The 26,786-nt window shown below is 36.9% G+C and overlaps 1 protein-coding gene across 2 annotated transcripts in view; it reads left to right on the forward strand.

Moving 5' to 3' along the window:
* WDR70 (WD repeat domain 70) overlaps positions 1-26,786 on the forward strand; it is a 143,099-nt gene that overhangs the window by 93,456 nt on the left and 22,857 nt on the right. For both annotated transcript variants that reach the window (XM_086629167.1, XM_086629166.1), the window contains exons 11-13: positions 10,314-10,413; positions 17,157-17,241; positions 18,335-18,473. In XM_086629167.1, the coding sequence (XP_086485293.1) occupies positions 10,314-10,413; positions 17,157-17,241; positions 18,335-18,473 (324 nt within the window). The remainder of the gene's footprint in view (positions 1-10,313; positions 10,414-17,156; positions 17,242-18,334; positions 18,474-26,786) is intronic.

The raw sequence follows: 26,786 nt of genomic DNA on the forward strand, positions 1-26,786 counted from the left end.
AAATACGTACACAGTGTGTCTCTCTGTGTCTTAAGTATGCTCACAAACTGACGAAATTCTAGTTTAATAGAATCTCTGAATGTGTATAATCATTCAAAGCTCTAGTAATTTAAGCAAGATACTCTTAGATAATTCGGTGTATGTATTTTTCATTCAGATTAAGCAATATTAAAAATTTAAAAAAATATATGCCTTTATGGTTACTATTTCACTTTTTAGCATGTATATGTATCACTTCCAGATTTGGCTTGTGACTGACTCAAAGCAGTCACCTGTAATCAGCGCTTAAACTTAATTTGTATTTAATTTTGGTGTAACGCATTTTAAGGTTTGGATAGGATGACCAAATTCAAAAGTAGTGTGCTAGTTCACATAAGAGTGAAATATTCTGAAAAAATCCAGTTCACGGACCGTGCTTTTTATGGACACTAAGACCTCCTGATAAATGTAGCTGCTGTGATCAGCACATATGCTGAGCATATAAATGGCACTGTCTCCTAGCTCCCTGACCTGTTTCATTGTCCTCACCAGTATGCAGGTCTGTGATCTTGTCTGGAGAGCAGATTGAGCCCGAGACTTATAAGCAAACGTCATCTTCTTGAGGTCTTCAGAGTACACTGCTGTGACCTTTATAGAGGCAGTTTTGCCAGGGCTTGCAAAAGCACAACCATTATATGTAGTGTGTTCCTGCCCTTGTGACGGGAGGACTGGCTTATATTCAAGACCATCTTCAAGAGCCTGAGTGGTTTTTCAGAAGTAGGGACACCTGTTTTAGTCAGCAGAAAGCATTGCATTGCCAGCCATTGGCTTGTCGCTTGTCACAAGTGTGCTAACACCTGGTTGATTTTGATACTTGGTGTGTGAAACCGTGGTGCCAAACTGGGCAGGAGTGTAGAGGAGTGTAGGAATGTTTTCTGTACTCCAGACAGGTCACTGTTGTTTCTTGGCTGTTGCATTGAGGTAGGAGAGCAAGGCAGGGATGCGCTCACTTGTGTGTGTCCACATGTGTAAAACAGACTTCAGTTTTGCTTGTTCTCGTTCTGAAACATGTGGTAATGTCAGAAAATGCATCCTTTGGTGTCTAGTTGGTAAGGGATTTATACCGACAAACAAAAGCAAGACAGTGTGCAAACTTAATTGCTACTTGTATCTTCTTTTTTTTTTGTCTTTTTTTTTTAAAAATGATAGTATACTGCATGTCCGTATGTGTTATGGAAAAGGGAGTAATGGTTTTGTTGCTTTTGTTTTTCTTTATGTGAGAAAAACACAGATGTACTTGAGGATTGAGTGATCTGTAGTGGCTATTATTGGAAGAATATATGTGTATGTCATTGGTAAACAGCAGTTTAAGAAGACGAAATGAGGTGACAGTGGACCCTAAAAGTAAAGAACCCTTATCAAGGGAACAAAGAGGGAAAAGATGTCAAAGTAATAATATTGGCAATGGGTTATTGATTGGATTTATTCCAGTGTGTTTTACAATATGATGTAATGTTTTACATTTTTTTCTTATGATGAAAGCTTAAAAGAGGTTAGATATTCCAGGTACATTCCGGAGGTACGATATCCAGATAAGAAAATCAGGATCAGCTTTCATCGTGTTGAGTTTAAGTTCCCAGTTAAACATTCACAGATTGATGTCAAGATGAACTAAGTTGTTCAGCAGACACAGAATGATGTACCTTTTCTTGGGAGGTAGTTTAACGGCATGAGAATATTGGTAGTCATGATTGTGAATAAGGCTTTTAAAAATACTTTGTAGAGTGAGTTCAGTGTCCAAGGGGATTGAGTAGTGGTGAATAACCGGTGAAACTGAGAGAATCATGCACCAGAGGGAACAGTGAAGAAGGGAGCCAATGAGTAGAATATGTGCAGGAGATACTGGACCTCATAAAGCAATGAAGAAAGGGAATAGAAAATAAGCACTTTTTCCAAGGCTGATGAGAGTGAGGATGGGGTAGCATTGTTGGATTTGTCAGGGATAAATCTGTTGAGACTCAGGAAGGAATTTAAGTGGGATTGACAAGGAATGAGAATGGAGGAGAAGATGGTATTGGATGAAAAAGCCAAAGTGTGAAAAAGAGCAATGGAGAGAGAGAGAGAAAGAAAGAAACAAACATGGAGATATGTGGTGAAAAGTGAATTATACAAATGAGGTTTCCGAGGTGTGACTTTCACAAACAGCAATTCATGTATCTCCCTATGCTCCTAAGATGCCGCTGCTGATGGAGAAATGTGAAGTTGCCAGGCATGAGTGTGAAATACTGTGCTGAAATAAAACCGGAAGGCTAGGATGAGAAAATGGAAGGAATCTGTTGGATGGAGAAGAATTTTAAGGATGCTAGTGGTGAAAGAGAATTGTAGCCAGAAGAGGTAGTACAGAGATCGTAAAAAAAATGGAAATAGGAAAAGGCGAGAAAAGAGACATTTGAAGCAACATCAACAGTAGAGAAGGCTGATTGCAGAACTAAAAATTCTGTAGCGGTTCAGTACTCTTCAGAGACAAATTGGTGTGGAGATACTGCAGCCTGTTTGAGAGAGTCTTGGATATTGATTAGGACGTTTTTAAATTACCATAGCTTTAATAATCAGATTATTAGTCATATAAAATGAGACAGAACGGATTAATTGATTTACAGACATTAGTTCCAAATAAAGGAATTATATCCTTTCACATTTAAACAGTAATCTGTTTTTAATATCTGTTAAAAAGGAAAACTAATTTTGAAAATGATCCATGTTTGAAATATATTCAGGAATTTCACTGTAGAACAGGAAGCCACATTTTTCTAAAAGATACTTGAAGTTTTTTCACTCTACCTAATGCTTAGGTACTTGATTTCTCCTCTGTAGCAGCAAGCTTGGAAGCTTGCTACGACAGAGTGTTCTGCCATATAGATGGATAAATATACAGTGTGTTTTAAAATGGAAACATTCATTTTCAAGTAATTTCAATATTGTCAGAAATCAAATCCAAGTATACCAGAGTCTCATCTTGCAGAAACAGTGACATCTTGGTTTTAAATTAGACTTATTTTATCAAGTGTCTTTAATCATGAAAGATTTAAGGGGTTTTTTGAGTTGAAATTGATGCTACAACAAAATTTGAAGAGTTATTTAAGACAGTATGTAATTTCTGAGCTAAATGTCAGATGAATTCAAATGCACTATTGTATTTGAAAACATTTGAACCACATTTTGTCAAAAGAGCTTTCAGCAATGCAAGGAAACAGTGATTAACACTGTAATATTTTACTTGTAAAACCAGTAAATTTGTTATCTGTAACTTTGGGTTTACAGATTCTGAAGCAAAGTGGTAATTTATTTCTTTTCCCTGTGGAACACTGTTCAGTTAGTATAAACTACTGGCAGAAAACAATTTTTGAAATTTTTTTCCACTTTGCCAGTTTTTTGCTTACAAATGTGTAGAGTTTTTCATTTGTTTGCTTATTTAGCTATTCAGTTATATAAAATTATTGTGAGAAAGCAATGTCAAAGAAGTAATCATGAAACTGAGATAGGAACACTGCTTGGAAAGAAAATAGTTTACTTGAGTTACTCCCCCCCACCCCCTCAGCCCTAGCTTCTTACTTTTGCATTTTACTCATACATAACTCTGGAGCCTAATGCTGAAGTTACTGAACTCTTCAGGTAAAATTCCTAGTGAAAAGTGACTGAAATTGAGGGCATTTAGCAACTCAGTGTCTTACAGATAATTAGCAAACTATCTTTTCTTATTAAAAAAATACATATCCCCCACCATCCACAAGTGCCCGACAGACCTGTAACAGAATAAAAGGAGTTTCTTTTAACTTCTTAAAAACAACTTCTCTTAACAACTTACTTTACTGAATGATGATGATGTTTTTTGTTTTCTATAGGCTTTTAAATAAACTTTTCAAATATGTATGGTCCTTGAAAATCAGTGTTAAGTATATTGAGCTAATAATCTCAGCCACCTTATACAACATTATTTGTAAACCACTGAGGCTCTGAGTTGAGAATGCTCATTTTATCACTGAAGTACTTCATATGGCAAAATACCACTTACGCTTTTAACTGAGGCTTTCTTCCTTCTTCACCTTTCCACCTGAATAAATAAAACCAAATCCGTGTTTTAAAAATTTTATGTTATTTTAATTAATAAGCAGAGAAAATTAAATTTTTACAGGATAATGTTGATCAGATTTGATTCTTTTCTGGAAGGCAAAGGAACCTTCAACAGCTGTGCAAGTCTAAGAGTGTTTAATTTATTTTTGAAAGAGGGAAAAGGAGGGAGTCTTTTTGTTTGTTTACAGAAGCCATATTTATGATAGTAAAAAGGAGGAAAATTGTCAATTTGCTAGGATAACATGGGATAGGTTATATAAGTTATGAAAAGATACAAAGGAACGTTTCTTTTACATCCTTGTAAGTTTATCTCATGCTGTGTAAAAAATCCCCAAAGGAAGCCAATTGAATAGTTTCCAAAAGCTATTTTTATTAGCAATATTTATCCGTTTTGTGGCCAAGATAGATTATTTTCTGAAATGCAAAGTTTGACAGTGCAACCAAATATTCAGCTGGGGTTTCATTTTCAAACCATTTGGCAAATATTTACCGATGCTGTTAAGAAGCCATCTTTCTAAAATGGTTTCCTAAAATCTTTCTTCATGCATTAACATAAGAAGAAATTGTTTCTGTGGTCAGCAATATTCTTAGAAATGGAATGCTTTAAGTGGTGTAGGAAGCATGGGCAGATAGGAAGGACTTTCTCGTCATCCTGCAGTCGTTCAGAGGCATCTCTAAGGCAAGCCAGCCTGCCCGCTGCCTTGTTTTGTCTAAAATTAAATGTAGTCAAATGTATCCGGTGCCTTGCCTCTGTGTAAATGTTTGAGAATTTTTTTTTTTTCCCTATAAAGATCAACTTTTTGTATGAATTGCAATTCAGAAAATGCTAAATCATTTTTCATCTTGACTGGCTACACGGCTCTATGGCTTCTCTTCTAAGAATGCTGTTTTCCATAACAGCCCAGCATTTTCTGACTAAGCATTTTACACTCGTGTGTTTTTATTTTCATTCATAGTTCCATGATATAATGCATGTTTCATTGTAAGAGATCGAAGATCTTACAAACTTTAAAAATAGTTATAGACCTATTATCTTTATTTGTGGGTTTTTTTTCTGGTTATGTAGGTTTTTCATTGCAATCCAGTTAGTCAAGAAAAACTGCAGGATATTAAAAAAAAAAAAAAAGAGCCAGGTCTCTTATCTGTTTAGTAATTACACATACCTAGGAAAACTTCTGTATGAAATACATGTGAAAGATTATTGGAGAGTGTTGAACCACTGCTGAGAGTGAGAGAGAAAGAAATACCAAATACTTACGTCCCCTAGTATATTATCCCTCCACCCAGAAAACAGCCTTAGTTGCAACAGATGAGAATATAATGGACATACAGGACAGTTAAATACAATTGGCAGTCAGATGTCCTGCTTATGGCAAATAAAGTTGCGTTACTGTAGTCATAATTGGTTAATTAGGATTGAGAGACAGGAAGGTTTCAGGTCTGCTAATGATACATGTAGATGTCACTGAGTTAGAAAATCACAGAGAATAGCAAATCATGTAACAGCGTAATCATGTAAACACTAAAATCTCAAATTTCACAAGTTAATCTTGTTTTGCATCAGTATGGTCATTACTGAAACAGCATCCATTTCTATCCCAAGGGAACTGGTATTGAAGAGCTGTCACATAAATTGAAAGACCAGGGATCATGTTTACAGAGACTTAAGGAAAGCATCTGATACAGTCTGCAACTGCCTAGTCAGGAAGAAAATTGAGAAATTCCTGAATTCAACTGGCGTATGTAGACCTGATAATTTGTAAGTGATATACTAAACCCAGAAAGTACAGTTACATTTCTTTTCTGGATTATGACTGAGAGCAAAGCAAACATAATTCCTTCAGTAGAGGTGACTGAAGCAGGGGACGGGGAAATAGCCATTTGGAGAGTGTAACTCACGCCCTGGGAACCTGTCTGTCTTGTCAGCTGTGATCACAGCTCTGAGATTGCTGGCTGTCTCTGATGGGATTGCTTTCAACAAAGGTTTGGACAGCTTTCCTCTGATGTGACTAAAAAGAAGGTTTCTGGTTTGTTTGTTTGTTTTCTTCTTGCAGCTTTATAGCTTCTGCCTTTGTCACCTGGAGACTAGCCCATGATAATATGTTATCTTTTTGTTGTTGGCTTTTATGTTTATTAAAAGTAATCATTTCTGCAGCTGAATATTGTCATTGTCAGCTAATTTATTTTGCTGGAAGTATCTTAGTCAGGTGAAATTACCTGTTTAAATCTGAAACAGCCATATGTGACTTGGGACTTAGCTATCTGGCATCTCTACCCAACTGGTCCTGCCCTTCTGCCTCACATTTGAAACCAGTGTAAATCCTGATTTCCAGCTATCTCGAGGAGCATTAGAAGCATTCCTTGATGGGAAAGAGGGGGGACAGCTGGTAGGTGAGCATGGGAGGGCATCTCTAGAGATAAGCTTCACTGTTCAGAGCACACCTTCCTTGTGCTAGAGCAAACTGGAGCGGACTAAAAGATTGAAGGATATTCATTACTGATGCTCCAGTCATGTATCTACTGGCACCGCACCGCTCCTCCCCACACCCTCCATGCTCTTCCCCCTTCCCCAATCCTTTCTCTGGCTTACTTTTGATCTTCTGGTTCTCATCCTCTCTATGAGGACAGTGGCGATATTGCAAACCCTATCATCCTAGTTATTTTTGATACATGCAACTGATTCTTTTTTTTCACATGTGCTTCGTGTTTTCTGCCTGTCATTTCATGTCACACACAAGTCCAGTCAGCTGTAATGGCTTAACAAAAATACATGTGCTAAAACAAAGCTATAAAGTGCTTACATTGCTGGAGTTATTTGCTAGAAAGACTTCAAACAAGTTGCAGGAGATAGTGTGTTACTGCAGACTTTGCCAAAATAACTAAACCTTTAAAAAATTTTAAGGACTGATGAAGTTGTCAAATTTTGTATGGCACATGGCTAGTACTCCATAATAGCAGGCACCTCTGCAAAAGGAGAGGGGTAATGAGGGAGAAATGTAGATAGACTTCATCCTCATTGTCTTTGCATCTTTATCTAGTGTTTCAATGCTCTCTCCTTCTCTTCCCAAATCAGACTTTTGGATTGTGTACATTAGTTTGTACATTTGTTTCGTGGCTTTCCAGCAAGAAAATTTCTGATTACAATTTTTTTTTTGCTAATGATTTGTTAGCGCGATTAGACATCTGTTAAATATGTTAAGAGGCCAGAGGCCAAAACATTATTTTCTTTGAAAACTGCAACGAACTTTTGTCAGTATATGTAAAAACTTCTTGTTCAACCTTCTATCATTTTTAGAGCAACCTTCAATCATTTTAGAATATTTGATTTAGTATTACAGTTCAGGGTTATATTCCTTTGCAGAATAATATATGGAGGGCAAGCTTGCAGAAAGTTAGGAAAACAGTGTTTTTAATAGTAAGCTGAGCAAGTTTCTTTTTAAAGACAGAAGATTGCTGGTGCAAGCTTACTGTCCCTTTCAGACAAGTCTCGTTTTAAATGAAATCCTAAGGCATGGAGGCTGGATGGAGTTGGGCTAAATTTATTCAGTTGTTTTCGTTTTTGTGATTAAGGCACAAATAATGTCTGAGTCTTGGATATCTGTGTGTTACTATTTTTCTATCGGACAGTTGAAAAAGGGTAAGAACTGGTTGAAGTATAGGTACTTCATTGAGAAGGCTCCATACTGAGTGACTTCTTTAATGCGAGCCATTTAATTCCTGAAAAGTACAGTTTAAGTTTGATCCAGAAATTCATGCTAAATGAAATCAGTATCTTTGATCACAGGAAAATAGCAGAACTCCTGAAACATTATGTAATTCGCTCTCTACTCCCCTGCACCCCCCCCACCCCAGATATATGTATGTGTGTATATATGTATGTATGTATGTACGTACGTACATTTGGGTTTCTAACTAGTAAAACATAAAAGAAAAGGTATTGGTTGGACCCCAAACATTTTTCTTTATTTTAATTTGTATCTAAAACAAAATGAAAGGAAGGATTTCAGGTTGACTGAGGATGAAATGAAAGAAAACCAAAACACCCTTGCATTAAGTTCCGCAGCAAAATGAGAAAACTGTTATTTTAATACATGTATGCCAGTGTGACATTGCCAGGGAGGGATGGGAGTGTTGAGTAGACAAGTGTGGAACCCAAATGAAATTTTTCCAATTTATTTGAAATAGTTAAATACCATATTGTGATCTTTCTATCATTTTTTTGGTGTGATTATTAACCATTTATGATGTTTTTGCAAGCTTCCATGGTATTTCTTACACAGAAAATATGTAATTTTAATTATTTCTTAATGTTTAACAACTATTACAGGAAAAATATTTTCTGATAGCCAATTCACAGTTTATCCTTTATGTGTTACCACATACTTGGAAAATTTTATGTAATTGGATGCATAAAATATGTTTATTTGTATTTATAAACACCCCCACCAAAGACATACAGTTGTAAATGGCAGTCAGTTCATAGAGTTTCTCCAGGATATGCACAATTGGCTAGAAGCGACAGTAATTTCAAAACAAGTACTATGGCTAAACGTAGGCAATTACATTCTGTCTCCAAATACTGTGAGAAGCATTTACTTAGTGTTTGAAGACCTCCCTTGTTTGTTGAAGAGTCATTTGTGGAGAGAATGACTTATGTGACTCCTCTCAAAACTTGACTAAAACTGCACACCAAAATAAGCTTGCAATCGTTAATGTCATCACATGAAGATTCTCTAGCTTTTGGAGGAAATTTAGGACAAATATTTGAAAGGGTAAACAACATTAGTTACTAGCTTGAGTCTTGTGCGTACAAAATAGCCCATGAAAAGAGTCTTAGTTAGGTGCATAGTCAAAAATTAGAAGATACAGTAACTGAGGATTCCTGTGCAAGCTTAAATAAGTCCATGTGTTTGCATTTTGTGATCACATCTTCCTTTTTTATTCTATAGAACTGTCGCTCTTTAAATGTATAGATTGGATAGTAATAACTAAGCAGCTGCTTAGTATTTTGTCCTCTTTCTGTTCAGAGTGTGATTCTCAATCTGACTTACTCCATGCTGTTCAAACCCTCCTCTGAAATACATGGTTCTATGAATGTTTTTCTGGTTTGCTCATCACTATGGTAAATAAAGGACTTCAAGGTCACTAATTTGTCTTCTTTCCCTCGGTGTGAGGAAGGGCATGTTTTAAACCTTGTCTTACGAATGGGAAGCTGAGATACAGTTGCACAGGCAACTTTTAATTCTCTGATACTGTATTTTACAACTATATGAATTAGTTTTATGTTAGGAAAAGAGGGCAAATGGGAAGTGTAATTTACTAGGTGTTAAAAAAAGGAGTCAACCTGTCTTAAATTCCTTCTTCTGTGTTTCTGTCTTTTCCCTTTTCTTCCCTTTTCCCTTCCTGTGCATGAGGCATCTTGGCATCTTAGTTGAGACCTTTGGTTGTGGTTGGGAAGTAGGAAAGAAAGTGCTGAATTTAATTTGAGGTTCTTCCCTTTTTAATAGAATTTTTAGGGATTTTACTAAACAATGTCTTAATAAATAAGAAGTCAGCTCTATACAAGAACAAAACACCAACTTGAAGGTAATTTCTACCTCCCTCCAGGATTATCGGCAAAGTAGAAATAATTAAAAATAAACATACATCATCCCCAGACTTGAATTTTGTTGCAGCTAAATGGAAAACAAACCTCAGAATATCTGAGCTTTGTTCTGTTATATAAGCCATGAATTTTGGCAGGGATTAAATTTGGCAAAAATAAATTCTTCCAATCCTTCTTTTAAGTCCTTTCCAAAGCAGGTATATTGTGTTTTGGTATTTTTTGTAACTATAAACCTGCTTAAGGGAGTGTTGAGAACTGTATTAAAAAGTATTTTTATCTTAACCTGGCATAACTACCTTTATTCTGTGCTAGTGGGAGTTTTCCAAGAGTGCTGATACTATGTAAATGCGAACTGTGTAATTAAACCTATGAAAAAGTCAAATTTTGCATTCAAGCTGTTACTATGAAAGCCTATTCTGAAACATATATGACATTTTTAAAAGGTTATAGAAATATTGAGCTATGGTACCTGCTAAAAATGCAGGGTTTTCCGTTTAAATTTAGGAATAGCAACAGAGTACACAAAATACTGTAAAGACATGTTTGTCTCTTCTTGAAAAAAGCAAATTTTCTAATGTTTTGTTTGTGTTACAAACAGGTACACACAAAATTCCACTGCAGGCAAGCCCATGCTTCAGGCACTGACACTTCATGCTTGACATTTTCCTATGATGGTACTGTCCTTGCCAGCCGGGGAGGTAAGTGACTGAAAGAACCCTTTGATGTGTTGAATGTAAAACGATTTTAAATTTGCTTAAGTTAAATGGTTCGGTAAACAAACCATTTAAATCCTGTGATCGTTAAATGTAATTGTTTATGTTGGAGTTAAGATAGTGAAATCGGATACTGGTGATTTAAACCTGAAGTATTTCACAATTTACATCTTTTATTTCGATACACCATGCAGTACTGTGTTCCTGAATACACATTTTACAGCAGTTCAGGAATATTTTAAGAGAACTTGGCTGTTTATATTGCATAGTTCCTGGTCTGTCTTCTTGTCTAGCATTAATAATACACCAAAAGGAAATTATTAGCTTAATTAAAAATAAAATGAGACCAGTTTTGTTACTTAGTTCTTTCCATGAAAATTTCTGCCTCTCAATAACAGTTTCTCTGTTATTAATAACTGTTTCTGGGGTTATTAATTCCTGAAGCAGCTTTCTTATGCAATATCCTTTTCTGTTCTAATTACAGTTTTTATCTAATTTATATTACAAACATCAAGAGGTGATGACTGGTAGTGAGTGGCCAAGACGTACTTGAATGGCAAAAAAATTGGAGATGTCTAAAGGACAGAAACAAAACAATCTTTTTTTATACTTGGGTTAAAACTTTTATTAAAAAAAAAAAGTCTTAGATAATAGAACAAGTCTTGAGAAGGGAAAGATATATTTGAAGACTCATTAGAAGTAGTGCATCAGATGGTGTCTGCCTAAGACAGCTTTTTATACAGAGATTTGTCTACCCGGTATTTTCGGGCAGGTGCAAGGATACCGTCTGAGCTGTCTGGATGGAAACCAGCTGTAACCAGAAGCTCTGTGTATGCATTAGCATGGCCCCAAGGCCAAATAAACAGGCCTAGGGAGAGGCAGTATATGTTAATGTCGGCTAACATTGTGCCTAACATATGTACAGGACATCTGGTCAGTTTGGTACGTAGACAGAACGAGATTACGTATACAAAATACCAGGATAGAAGTATTCATAGACGGCAGAAGCTCTGAGGCAGGGCATGTGCTTCCAAGCCAAGGGCTGTAGCTTGCAATTGCTTTGTGTCCTCCCTCTCCGTCTGTCCCTGATGGCATTGGTGGCTTTTACAACGATGTGTAGCTGCTCTTGGATGCTACCTCGCTTACTTCTTTGTGTATCCTACCATGTCTCTAAGATTCCAAACATTATGTTCCCCAGATCACGTCTTTCAGAGTAAGATGATGGTAGTCTTGTCCTTGACAGCCCTAGGCTTACTAGAGCATGCTAATGGCGCTTGGATTGTTTCTTAATTGCTGTTCAGGCTCCTGGATCCGGAGTTCTACTGTCACTGTACTCATCATGAATGAATCCTAAGTGGTTAAGGTAAAAACTCTCAACCTTACTGGTCCTTACTGAACCAGACACTTACTATGTGAGAACCTTCTCCTTGGAAAATAGATGAACCATCTGTCTCTGTGTTCTGGGCTAAGTGAAATGCTACATCTATCTGCTAGTGGTGTTGCCCCTGAAAAATTCACACAGACATACTTTGTAAGATTTAAAGAGAAACCTCAGTGTACTTTTAAATACTAACAGCAAATGAGGTTAATACTTATGTGAGGAATATTCACCAGTGCTGTCTTGAAACCTCCATTTATGTAAATTCTCTTATGTTTCACATTTATGAATGTAGATCACGTAAATGACCTTTGCTTATTTTTATTACATGTGACACTTTTGGTTGCCTGCTGTTCCTCATCTGTCTTCAGATTTTGTGTCGTGTTAAACAGACTTTCGCTTACTTATGTTTTATCTACCATTCTCTGCTCTAACCTATATAAAATGTTGATTGATCTCTTGCAGAATGTAAGACTGTACATAAATTTGGCCCCTCAGTGTGGATAAAAGTGCTACCTTTGTCTAGTGTATTCGGGAAAAAAAAAAAAAAGCTCTGTGTGCACTATGCTAGAGAATAAGAAGGAATCATACCTTATTTTGACTTGTTTGGTTAGTGCTTTAATATGAGTATTGCTTTGGATCTGTACCAACAAAAGCAGATGTGGATCCAGCATTCATAGATTAACACACCTGCCAAGTGCTGAGGATCAAAGAAAGGATAGTTGTTTGGGGAATGGGGACTTTCGTTGAAAGCCTGATTGACTCTCCTGCATCTGATGTAGATTCTGTGTTGGATATGAGAGAGATGAGGTAGGGCTCAGCTGCAAGCACAAGGGAAAATGAAAAGCTTAGGAGCTGCTTATGAGAGTTCCCAGTCTTACTCTTGTTGGATATTAGGTAGTAACTTGACAGAAACTTAAGAAAGTGATAGTTTTGCACACTTGTAACCATGAAAGTAATTTTCTCTAAATACAGTGGAGGTAGGCTTTGAGGAATGTTTTCTTTGTTTAGCAATGAAGAATAAGCATTAGGACTGGACTTGGGGTTCTATTATGACAATTTAAAAAAACTTTTTTTGACTGCTGGTATATACAGAATTTATAGAGTTTGGTTTTGTCATAATATGAAGCAATGATTAATTCCATCAATTCATTCTGAATTCATTAATCATAATTAATTAATTAATTAAGTCCATGAATCTCATGATAGCTATTAGTTCGATGGTTTGTTTATTTTCTTTGATAGGAGCACTGTGCAGAATCAGTGCCGTCTTAATCAGTAAACTTACATAGAAAATAAAGTTCACTGTAGTTAAACCCAAGAAAAAATATTCACATCTAAGCCTATCATATTTCTTATGCAGATACATATTTTCTTTTCAGCTGAAATTTTTTTTTGTTTGTTTCCTTTTGATGTTTTGGGGTTGGTGGTTTTTTTTTTTTAGCTTTAGCTGTATTTCTCTTTCCGCAATGTTCTTGAGGAAAAAATTAAACATTTAATTTTGAAGTTGATTTAAAAAGTAGAAACACCTTGAATACAGCTACCTGTATACGCAAGGATTATGCAGCACCATGTATAGTGACTTTCTATTTTGCGTAGAGCAATAATATATTGCTCTTTGTGGTAAATACAGACATTAGCATTTTAAAATCAAATGGTTTTACATCAAGTAGTATTTCTCAGGAGCTGAGCACTGATGTTCATTTCAAACAATGCCAAAAACGCATTCGTTAGCTTTAATAGGCATAGTCAAATATTTGTAATGCTTGGAGCTAAAATGAGTTTCTCAAAGTCTTCATTATCCTTCGCTTCCATATGTTTAGAGAGAATGATGCACTTATGTATTTGGCCAGGCTAGTATGGATGCAGGTGATGGTGAGAGCTATTCCAAGTGTAAGTGCAGAATCCCCACTTTGTGATTTCTCTCACAAGGCCTTTGGCTCGATGTAAGTGTGGTCCTGACCTGTGGTACCTCCAAAGGTCATTCTTTACTGTTGCAGCTCCTCTTGCAGAACCAGTGCAGAATGCAGAAGCATATACCTTGTTCAGTAAGGTGCCTCTCCTTTTTCTTAGAATGACAGAATAGAATCACAGAATATCTCGAGTTGGAATGGACCCATGCGGATCATCGAGTCCAACTCCCTGCTCCTCGCAGGACCACCTAACACTAAACCATATGACTAAAAGCATTGTCCAGATGCTCCTTGAGCTCTCACAGGCTTGGTGCCATGACCACTTCCCTGGGGAGCCTGTACCAGGGGCTGACCACCATCTCAGTGAAGAACCCTTTCCTCATGTCCAGCCTGAACTTCCCCTAACACAGCTTCATTCCATTTCCTCCTGTACTGTCGCTGGTCACCAGAGAGAGGAGATCAGCACCTCCACCTCTGCTGCCCCCCATGAGGAAGTTGTAGACTACCATGAGGGCACCTCTCAACCTTCTCTCCTCACATGTGTAGCATAAGCCTTCACAGAAAGGTTCAGAGTTTATAAACGCAATATATTCTGGTGCTCCCTCATGGTAAGCTTTGTTATGCTGTGCCTTATGCTGTATTTCTTTTTTAAATTCTCATATCCTATGTTTCTTTGCTTTCACCAATGATCTTTGTGAATTTCTGTCCTTGAGCTTTACTTCCAACACAGATCTCCCTCTTTAAAATAGGAGTGAAGGATGTTGCTGACTTCAGACTTTTTGTGTTTCTGGCAGCACGTTTGCTTTTTTTGGGCCTATTTGCATTCATGTACTTGTCTGGTCAGTATCTTCTAAAAAGAAAAAAAAAAAGAATCAGACAAAATCTTTGTAGTATCAGTGCATTGGCCTTATTTTGACTAAAATTTTTTCTGGGACCTAGTTGTTACCACTTGATAAATCCAGTGCTCAATATCATTGACATAATGGTGTTTGACCTGATTGTATCAGACTAGAGGCTGTTTATTGGTATCTTTCTTATTAAAATGGTAAAGAATAGAGTTTGAAATGCTACTAAAAATGCTATAAAACCTTTAAATAATCCTGACAGGCTTTGGAGAAGTCTGAAAAATGAAAAAGACATCAAGTAAAATACTGAATGATCTGAGTGGACTATTTTGAGTGCTTCATACTGAACTGCACAACTTCTGTTTATTTGTTTTTATTTAAGGGTGACTATTTTTGTCCATACATGAAGTAATTAAAAATAGGTCAGTATTGCTACAACTCTTGTGAAGAAGACCCTTAAGCATCGGTGGTAGGGTTCTACTGGAAAAAAATCCTTGGTGTTATGGAAAGTTATTATGTCTGTTTTCTTAGTGGTGTTGGTTTCAACTCCAAATGCAGATTAGATTCAGGAACCAATGTTGTCTTTGGAACACAGAAAATTTTAATTGGAAAAAGTTAATTTGGGCAAATTCTTAACAATGGTAAGAGTTTCACAGCATTGCCCAAGTCATTCTACTAGCATTTCTCCCTTTCCAGATACTTAATTACCTATTTCTGCACAATGTAAGACAGTGTTGATTTGAAATCAACCATGAGTTTTTGAGTCCTATAATCTTCTAATTTTTTAAACCAGCAGATTACATTTTCTTGTTAGCAGAAGAGCTATAGCTGAATGTCTGACTGCATCTTTCCTGCTAAAGCCTGGCAAGACTACAGCTTGAAGATCATGTCAAGGCTCATTCCTCTGGGAACAAAGCAGCCTTGGCTGCTAGCCTTAGATCTGTCCCTATCCAGGAGTTTTGCAGAGTGTCCAAATGGTATCCTTTGCATACATTTGTAAAGTGCTAGTGCTTTAGATACAAGACCTTGCTGAGAAGTGTTTTTTTGTTGGGGTGGGAGGGAAAAGGGAAGGTGCATATTACAAGACCTTTACTTTGAAGTGCTTGGGATGGATACTACTGGGAAACAATAAGAAAACAGATATTCCAAAAATACAAACTCAACATTTTTCTTTCTTGTCATTTTTCAACTTCCCGGTGAACAGAAATATACTCTGCTCTAGACATCATTTATTTAAGTTGTCCACTTCTTAAAAATATTTTGTAGTAAGGAGTTATCCTAGTCTTTAATATAAACACACGATGTGCGAGGCCACACATAACTGCTTTCCTGTAATGGGTACTGCTGGCCTTGATTTCTTTTGTTACAGAATGTTACTTGAAAAAAAACCAAAACCACACATTTTATTTCCAAGGCCTTCTTTAAGCTCTTGATTTCAAAAACTGTGAATCCACAAAATAGTTTGACAACCAAATTACTTCCCTGCAAGGTTTGTGCTTTGGAAGGAAGCAGATCTGTGGATTACCAGTCACTTGCCTTCTTTTCCTCATAGGTCAGGAAGATTTTGTCAGTTCTTGTCTAAAATTAGTCTCTGGATATGTTTGAAGACACTTGTTGTTTCAAAGTCCTTCTTTTGACTCTTGGAAGTGCTAAGACACTGATGTCAAATTCAAGGAGATGTTGAGGTGCCTGAGCGAGGTCCCTCAAAGCTCAAATTCTGTAGCTCATCTCATGCTGGAAATATGTATCCCAGAGGGATGACTAGTAGAGATGTAGATCTCTCTGAGAATAACTAACTAATCTCTTTTTTTTTTCTTTTCACTTTCTCACTTTGTTAATAAGTCATAACTTTTCAAAAACGAATAAACAGCCTGACTTACTAGCCTACCGTCACACCATGTTTATCAAACACAGACCAGAATTGCTGTAAATGTCTTGCTGTAACCTCAATTTTGGCTTTTATGGCCAAAGGTAGTGTGGAGAGCTGTGAAAAGGTTTCATTGTAGTAAGTGTGGGTTCACTTGCTTCTCTTCTTCCCCTTCCCCAAAGATCTCTGACTTATTCCAGGGCCTATTCTCCATACTGAGATTGCAGTTTGTTGCTCTTTACCTGCTAAAGAAGGAAGATGACTTCATGTGCTTTCCATTCTTCCTGATCATTTTTTCAGGGCAGGTAGAAACCAAACATGTAAAACTTCTTCAGTTTTTGATCTAGACTTTCCGTGGTAATATTTTAATTTCTTAATATCTTAAAAGTTAAATTTACCACTAGTAGCAGAGCACCAATGCTCACAAACACATCATAAATTAGTGTTTGGGCAGTCTGATTCCACTGTGGATAATGGTTCTTTGTAGGAGAGATTGCCATGAGGAGATATTTCTGATCTGCTGGAGTGCAGCAGGTGGAACTTCCCATCCTTGCACTTTCATAGTCATTTAGGGACAAAAAACTTCAAAACGATCCCCGTTTTGAATGCTTCTACTGTATCATTCTGTTCTTTTTATGTCTGTGTTAGCGGATAAAATTTTCTGCACATCTAAAATTCCTGACTTAAATTCTTTATTACTAACCTTTGTCCCTTTTGTTTCATAGGAGATGATACTTTAAAGATATGGGATATTAGACAATTTAAAAAGCCTCTTAATTCAGCGGAAAGGCTGCCCAGCTTCTTTCCAATGTAAGTATATTCTAATTTATTCCAGCTAGTAGAAACAGCAGTAGTTGTGCTGCACAGGAGGGAGTCTACTGGAGTTCTCCTCCTCAGTTCCCACTAGGTCTGGAACTGTGCAGAAGGGACTGCAGAGAGAGGACTGTGAAATGAGGATTCTTGGCTATTTTAGGACTTCACGTTACTTTAAAAGATCTCATATTTTTTTGTGATAATTCATAGCTAGCTTTGCTTGTTTTATGCCAGTTTTCAGTCTCATATGTCTTATTGTCTAATTACGTTAGCAACTTTTCAGGAGGAGACCAGTTTCTTGCCTTATGTTTGTGTAATGAGATATATAAGTAATCCTCATTCTTATTTGGTCTATGATTAATAAAAAAAAGAGCTGGATTGAAAAGTAGACATAACATAAAGGTGCATGGTAAGAATTCGCATTATGATGTTAGAAGTGCTGATGCCTTTGTTCTTTGGTACTAAAATACTATATTGTACTGCATGGTGCTAAGTATTGTATTTAATATTTTTATTGGTATTACCTGCATTTCTGTAACTGTAGCGCAGCCAAATCCAACTCTCAGAACAATTTATACTTTTGAAATAAAATCTTAGAAAGGCAGATTGTGGACAGCTCAATCTTGACTGCAATTTGTAGCACAGAGGGAAAGTAAACAGGCAAACGTTTTTGGCCACTGTGTAAACATACTGCCTTGTATCGTTGAAGAATGTATCATCAGCAAAAAGAGATTCCATAATTTATTTATTTTTTTATTTACTGATGATAACCAGACTTGAAAATGCATCTTTTTGTTTGTTTCTCATGTTGAAAAGTTTAGAAGAGTTTTGAGCAGAGGAGAATTTTCTTAGGAGGAGGATTTTTATTGGATCTGCCAGTTTTGCACATTCTGTACTCATCTGTAATTGTACGTGTGAACTGTGTCTGATAACTATAGTAATAGATAACAGCTGACAAAATATTTTAAGGCCTTGTCTTGAAAGGATTAACAAATAGAAAGGATTATTTTAAAGGAGAGCAATTTATAGATATGTTCTCTATACATTAATTATTGATTTACCCAGTACGATGATTTGTTTTCTTCAACAGGACAGATTGTTGTTTCAGCCCAGATGATAAAATACTCGTCACAGGCACCTCTGTTAAGAAAGGTGGTGGCAGTGGGAAGCTTTTTTTCTTTGATCGGGAGACATTCCAGAAGTTGTATGAGATAGAAGTTACAGATGCGGTATGTATTTTAGTTTTCTTTTGTCAGCTATTCAAAATATGAACAAAATCATATGAACATATGATATGATTCAGTGATTGTTACCTTGGAGAAGAGTAACATATTCTATGATTCTAACATATGCTTTTTTACCCTTATACATGTAATGACCTACTAAGGTAATTTTTCTACTCCATTTTTAAGAGTTAGAGGTAGAGTGGTCTGAATAGGTGCTATTCTCCTTTCAATTAAAAAAAAAAAAAGTTAGTATTGAGACAAGGTGTTAAAGCAGTAGGAGATCCCTGCTGTGGTGTTACCATTGCATTTCTGAAGGATTTCTGTGAACCTTTCTAGATGTGTGAAGTCAGGCATGAATCCTAGAATTCTTACACGTTTATGCTGCTTACTTGCCACCAGTCACCATGATGAAATGCCGTATTGTGACAAAACTGCTTACCCTTGAAACTAGACTTGTGGTTACTATAGAATGTATTCTAGTGGACTCTAGCTTGTGTAAATGCAACAGTTTCACTTTTCTCTGTTTAAAAAACTGGCTGGATGGCCAGACCCAAAGAGTGGTAGTGAATGCAGTTCAATCCAGTTGGCAGACGGTCACAAGTGGTGTTCCCCAGGGCTCAGTATTGGGGCCAGTTCTGTTTAATACCTTTATCAACAATCTGGATGAGGGGATCAAGTGCACCCTCAGTAAGTTTGCAGACAACACGAAGTTGGGTGGAAATGTTGGTCTCCTTGCGGGTAGGAAGGCCCTACAGAGGGATCTGGACAGGCTGGATCAATGGGCTGAAGCCAGTTGGTTCAACAAGTCCAAGTGTCAGGTCCTGCACTTGGGTCACCACAAGCCCATGCAACACTACAGGCTTGGAGAAGAGCAGCTGGAAAGCTGCCCAGCAGAAAAGGACCTGGAGGTGTTGGTCAACAGCTGGCTGAATATGAGCCAGCAGTGTGCCCAGATGGCCAAGAAGGCCAAGAGCATCCTGGCTTATATGAAAAACGGTGTGGCCAGCAGGACTAGGGCAGTGATTGTCTCCCTGTACTCGGCACTGGTGAGGCCGCACCTCGAAACTCTTCAGTTTTGGGCCCCTCGCTGCAAGAAAGACATTGAGGTGCTGGAGCTTGTCCAAAGAAGGGCAATGAAGCTGGTGAAGGATCTAGAGCACAAGTCTACTGAGGAGTGTCTGAGGGAACTGGGGTTGTTTAGTCTGGAAAAAAAGGAGGCCGAGGGGAGACCTTATTGCTCTCTACAACTACCTGAAAGGAGGTTGTAGCGAGGTGGGTGTCTGTCTCTTCTCCCAGGTAACAAGCAACAGGACAAGAGGAAATGGCTTCAAATTGTGCCAGAGGTTTAGACTGGATATTAGGAAAAATTTCTTCACTGAAAGGATTGTCAAGTGTTAGAACAGGCTGGGGAAGTGATTGAGTCACCATCCCTGGAGGTATTCAGAAGATACATAGATGCAGTGCTTCGGGATATGGTTTAGTGATGAACTTGGCAGTGCTAGGTTAACGGTTGGACTTGATGTACAGTCTTTTCCATACAATGCTATGAATTTCGTGGCAAATGGATGGAATCATTAGGAATCCCTCCATCAAAAAGTCATTCTTACCAGTAATGTAAAAAATCTAAAACTGTGAATCCATAATGCAGAAGAGTCTGCATATGGCTTGAAATTACCTATTCGCCTGTACAAAAGGAAAAAAAAGCTTAATATCATAGTTGAAAAAAAAGTCCTTTTACTCTTGTGGTGTACACAAGTAAGCTTATAGATAAAAGGGAAGATGAGTGGGAGAAACTCAAACATAATTGCCATTGCTTATGTATTGCAATGTATTCTTAAGTCATATTAGTTGTCGCAGATTGTCAGATAGCAACTTTGTCACTTTGTTTCAGGATATTTTTTCCTCCTCTGCACTTTTCTTAACCCAGCACAGCAGTCTTTCCTAGCGCAGCAGACCAAAACGCCTTGTGCTAGAGATCATTTATACAGAATTTACATTTGTATTTACTTTTTTTTTTTCAAATTCCATTTTCTCTTCTAATTAATCCTAAAGCAAAATCTGCTTACAGATGATTTTGTTATATGCATCATTTATATGGCAGCAGTCTTGCAAATTAAAAATGCCAAGTTCATGTCAAAGCAGAAAACATGTTTTTTCTGTAGAGGAAAAAAGCCTGGTTTTACTTTAAACATATATTCTAAATACGTTTTTTATATGCCATAGATAGCTCTCCTGATTTCAGCTGGGACAGAGTTAGCTCTTCTTTTTAGCAGCTAGAAGAGCTCCGTGTTTTGGTGTTAGGCTGGGACTAATCATGAGAAGAACGTTGACAGCGCACTGATGTTTATAGTTGGCACTGAGGCCTCAAGGACTTTTCAACTTCTCATGTTTTGCTGGTGTGCAGGTGAATGGCAGGCCAGGTGGGAGCATAGCTGGGATGAAGCATCCACAACTCTGCTTATGATTTGAACTTAGACCTAGGATTGAGGGCTAGATTGGCCAATGAAGTGTTCTGTATCATGCAGCGTCATGCCCAGTATAGAGATGAGATTTGAGCAGCAAGAAGGACTTTTGCTCTTCTGGGAGCTCTCACTCTCGGCCTCTCAGAATGTGCTCTCGCGCTCTCTCTCTCTCGCTCTCTCTCTCTATCTGGGCCTCTCACTTATCTGGGATTGCGGTGTTGGGACTTATGTGTTTCGAGATCCTTAGTCCAGGATGGGACGGGCCTTGGTCAAGGGGTGGTGAGCAATTACACTAGGCATCACTTGTTTGTATATATTATTATCATTATACATATATATATATATATATAAAAATGTATGATTATTGCTAGTATTAAGTTGTTTGTATCTCAACCCACGATCTCTTTCCCTGTTTCCCTTTAATTCTCTTCTCCGTCCCCTGGGGATGGGGGAGGATGAGCAAGCGGCTGTGTGGTGGTTAGTTGCCGTCTGGGCTAAACCTTGACAATAGCGTAAATTGGGTTTAAAATTTTTCTCCTGTGGAGCATACCAAACCTCAGCTTAACCCAGAGGATTTCTAGTGGATTTTTATTTTCTGATAAAAGTATTATAACCAAGTATTTATAGCTTTTTTTCTGAGACAAAACATGAATGCCTCAGTATTCCCTCTGAAACTTCATGACAGAGAAAAAGAAGGCAACTACATAAGATAAAGTGCAAGATGTTGTAGGAGCCCTTCTGTCCTTGGACACAGAAAACAAAATAGTTTAGCAATTCCATTCACAGTGAGTTTGGACTCCTTAGAGCTAAGTATCTGGATGTGATCATGATGACATCTCCATTTACTGGTGGTGAAGTCAGTAACAGTGCACAGAAACTTCACTTGAGCTTTAAGACTGCAAGAATGAGAAATTTATTAATGGTAGGTCCTGTATCTCCGAAAGAAATTAAATAGTAAGAATTATTGCCCACCAGCCTACCTGTTTTACATTCAAAGGAAACACAATTTTTGTTTGCTAACTTTGTTCCCAAAAAAGTGGTTCTTTAGTTCTCTGAAATAGAAGGTCTGCTTACTCGCTGAAATAGATAACGCTACCAGATAGTCCAGAATAGTTTTGTTTTGCTATCAGGTTTTCCAGAATTGAGAGGTAAATTTCTGTTGTTCTGCTTCAAAATGCAAGAGAGACATGGAGCTGAGAACCAACGGTAGGAAGTTGTTGGAAAAACAAAATTATGGGTCAGTGACTTCACTGGGGCCACTCACATAGTAAAATTTTAAGTATGTGTACAAATCTCGGCAAGTTCATAATATTATACAATAAATTTAAATAGGTGCTGATATTTATATGGTACTTTTTAAGACTGTAGTAAATTACTTTTGTCTATAGAGTTTAAGTGCTGCTGTTTTTCTTCATTTGTAGTTCTAGAATTTGAAACTATCATTCTCCTACATTGAATAGAATGGATCATATGAAAATAATGGAAATAATAGGTGAAGAATTGAGAGTTATAAATGCCAAACTTGTGACATAATTTGCAGTGAATCAGCACTAATACCTCTACAATCAGTCTAGCTTCCAGCTTCAGTGCTACACATCCAAGAAAAACACAGTTAAGCATATCAACCTAAATTTAAAAGAAGAAAAATTACTATAAGTGGTGATATAACATAAAAGCAGTCTACTTTTTCAAGATCTTTCTAGTGTTTGTATCTTTTGGCTTTTCATTAGTGTTCTTTTCTTGTTCTTCTAAAATTGCAGTATTTGTTGAAATATAAAACATATAGGCTTGCTAAAAACTAATTAATTTTCAAGAAGCTGGCTGTTGTACTTTGTAAGTAGTACATGCTGTTTGTTGGAAAGATCATTGGCCTGTAAATTGGTAGATTAATATATTGTGTGTAGTTTACCAAAGCATTTTTTTCAGCAGTTCTGTATTTACTTGCTTTCTATGGATTACTTTCCTAGTTTCAATTTTTTGCCTTATACTCTCTCAAAAGTGTGAATAACAGTATAATTAAAGATAAACACATAATGTTGTCTGTAACTAAATATCATATTTCTTTAACTTTTGTATGTTATCTGGTTAAATATGTAATTTCAATGTTTCTATTTTGGGATTTTTTTTAGGCATTGCATAGATGAATTTATACTATGCCAATAAGTGTAGTAAAAGTACAAGTACACCAATATCTCTCTGCAAAGAGCTTGATCTGCTCTCATTCCGCATGAAATTAATTTCAGTGATTTCAGTTGGATTTAGTCAAATTGCTAAAGAAAAAGGACATAATCAGTCATTTATTTCAAGTAAAAAAATAAGATTTTTTGAGAGCAGTTTTATACCAATTTAGTGGTAGAATGTTTAAAACAGAAAATCTACTGTGAAGAAAAAACATACACTCTTAATGTGTTACTTTTTTAATTTCACAAGGACTTTTTAAAGGAAGTGCCAGTAAGCTTAGAAAATTGAAAAACACTGAAGAGCAGTAAACATTATCTTAAACCTCCTTGGTAAATAGCCAGTGCAATTGGCCTGTGAATGAACCTAGGGGGTAATGGGAAAATATTTAATGGGAATGTTTGACCAAAGCTGTGTCTGGCATTCCTTTCCATCATACCACACAAACCTTTTTTCACCTTTTCTTTCAAGTTTTCATGGGAAAACCCATTACTGTTTCAGAACTGCTGGAGTGTAACCTTGTGGTTTTACTAATGGACTAATAATCTGATTAGTTTCTGCTGTTGGAACTGGTTATAGAATATTAATTTTCGTTTCATGTATTAGTCTTTTTTTTTTCCTTTTTTTGGTCACCATCTCACCATGTAGGCAGTGGGATTTCTGTAGAACTCAAGCTTCTTGGATAAATAGCATTTCTTGTTGAGGAAAATCTAAATACATGTCAGAAGTAGTGCAGACGATGAGCTCTGTCTCTGGCCAGTCGCAGTGTGCTGACAGGAGGAGGGGTGGACAGTGCAAATACACAGTGGTGCTCCTCTGACTGTCCTGTTCTGCCTTTGGTGATCTGTGGCTTGGAGATGTCTTGATGCAGACATAGGAACTTTACAATAAATAGCACTCCATGGATTTTTCTTCCATGAGTTTATCAAGGAGTGGAGTTACCCACATTGGAGGTTACTGGCAAGGTCATTTAGTTAGCGCAGATTAGATCAAAACTCAGGAGTTGGAGCTCCTGCCTCTCCCATGCTCTTAAGGAAGCCGATGCTCCTTGTGCAGTACTTCAGCCTTACTCTGGCTCAGTGGCTACAAGTGTGATTGGAAATTATGAAGGCTTTGTACTGCGACGATAGTTACATATGCTAAACTGTACAGAATTCCTCTCTTTTTAACAATAACTGGACTTCAAAAAATCCTGTTGTGCATGTGCATCTTTTTCATAGATTTTCTGTCTCTGTTTCTTCTATCTTGACAGTATTATCTGTGAACGGTTCATTTGCTCTCATCTCAAATACCAATTAGAAAATATTTATATTAAACTTGTCAGGAAATATGACTGCCAGAAGTGTGTGCACAGAAACTCGGAGGCCATTTCCCTCATGTTTCCTCAGATAGCATGAGACAAAGGAAGGAGATGCGGTCTCATCTTTTGGGATGTCTATAACTGCACTCTCGTTCTGGAATGGAAGGGACATTTCATTGTCAGATGCAAGTCAGGGAGGGTTTGTTCCTAATTTTTGGTTTGGTTATGCAAGTATGAGAACCAGTTATAAATACCTGGTGTATGGGAAACAGAGTTGGGTACACAACATTTCCCTCAATGTCAAGTTAATTTAAAATAGCTGTGGATAGCCACTTGAATCACTCTCACATGTCTATCATTCATTTGGCTAGTTCAAACAGATCACCCAGTAGTTATCCTTATTACAGACAAGATTGATTTTGGCAGCAGTAGAACAGTCATTTTCCCCATATGGAAAGGAGAAGTAGTACACCCCGTTACTGCCAAGCAAGAGTGGGCACTGAAAAAGGAAAAAAAAAAAGTTGTACAATTACAGCAATTTGTATTTTTAAATTAAAATATAAGTAATAATCTAATTTAAAAATGAGCCAAGATGGGGAGATTGTGTATATTAAAAAATGAGATGTGCAAGTTTTTAAAATATCCTGCAGGTTTTTGTAGATAAACAACATTCCAAAAACATGGATTTATGGTTGTTTTGGGAAACCTGTTTCTTCTGTTAGGAGGATTCGTCAATATTTTCTTAGTTTCTCAAATATAACAAAAGTTAAATTATTAAATACTTCTGAAAATACCTCTAAGGGATGTTTCAGGAAGGTCTTCTGAGACAAACTATAAATAAAGCTTCTTTCTAGATTAAAGAGTGAAAAGGAAAGAAGGAATAAGGAATATGAAACTTCCAGCATCCTTTATGCACAGTTGATATAGGATTGCAGTATTTCTTTCCTTGACCTCAAAGGATATCATTTACTATTTATAAGGTGCAGTAATATAGTAAAGAGCTTTTCCACTGTGGCCCATTTCACTAAGATTTAAAGCTTTTGAATTTAAGAAAAATAAATGATTTTAACTTCTGGAAGATATCATCATGCTACTTCTGAGGGTTTTTTTAAAGCCATTTATTTTATTTGAAAGGAAAATCCACATTTTCCACAATAAGGAAGTAAATACAATATTTAAGGTCCAGTAAATTTTTTTGCTGATTAAAGTTAAAATAATTAAGATAATGCAGTATAAAAGATGAATCACAGTAACGCGTTTTCTTTTATAAGGAGGCAACTTGTCAGTTTTTGTTCTCTGCTTTCATATATGGAAAGACAACGTGGTCCTTCCCTTCATATATCCTGCAGCAGCGTGTACTTTGTTTTAGGGGAGCTGTCAGTAGAGGTTTGAGGTATGTGAGAGAAATAAACTGCAGGTTTCCTCACTGTAATGCTGAGTGAGGGGTGTGTGTGAAGGTTGTCTGCCTTAGTTTTGCGGTATACTGTGATATACCTTGCAATTACAAGGAAAGCAGTTTGCCACCTTGAAGTAACTTTTTTTGTCTTCATCGAAAAAGGAAAGTCTTGTTCGGTGGCTCAATTCACTTCTAAGAGTGTATTTTATAGCTGTACCTTGAAAGGTAAGCGATACGGCATTGCTATCCATATGTTCTATATTGAGATCCTTCTTTGAATTATTGGCCTCTGAAAATGCTTTTGGATATTTCTGGTTTTTACATAGAAAATTGTAAATTTTGTACGTTTCTGGTCCCTTTTCTATTGAATGTTTCGACACATTTTCTAAGTCATGTTTCACAAGGGAAAAACATTAGTGTTCTTTCCTCTACTACTGCATTCTCATGAGTATTTTAAATCTAATGATAGCAGGTCACTGCATTCTAGATATTCCCTAACCTCCCACCTTATTTATTGTAGTTGGCTCTTTTCCTTGGAAGAGCTCCAGGGGAATCTCAAACCTAAAGGTTTTTGCATTTGGGGTTTAAAGTAGATTTTTAATATAATATTAGTATATTTTTTTATTGTGTGAGCAGCCTTTTATTTTTATCAAAGCATGCATAGTGTCAAGATGTGAGTGTTAACCATCTTTTTGCTCAAAAGAAGAAACAAGGTGGAAGAAAACTGGTAGCATCTGTCGTGCAGCTTCACAGATATTTGGAAATGGCAAAGTTCTGAATCTGTTATTTAATCTTTTTTTTTTTTTTTAATTAAAAATACAGCAGTTTTCTAAGAGTTGCTCAGGCTATGTTTTTTCTCCTCCTCTGGTCAGTGGGTGCTTCCAGGAGGTAGACCAGGCTTTCCCAGATAGAGCAGCATGGCAAGCCAAGTTGTTGGCTTTTGAATCACCACTATGCTCTTAGGCAGCAGTGAAGAGAGA

This window comes from Tauraco erythrolophus, chromosome Z (genome assembly GCF_009769465.1).
Source record: "Tauraco erythrolophus isolate bTauEry1 chromosome Z, bTauEry1.pri, whole genome shotgun sequence".
NCBI lineage: Eukaryota > Metazoa > Chordata > Aves > Musophagiformes > Musophagidae > Tauraco > Tauraco erythrolophus.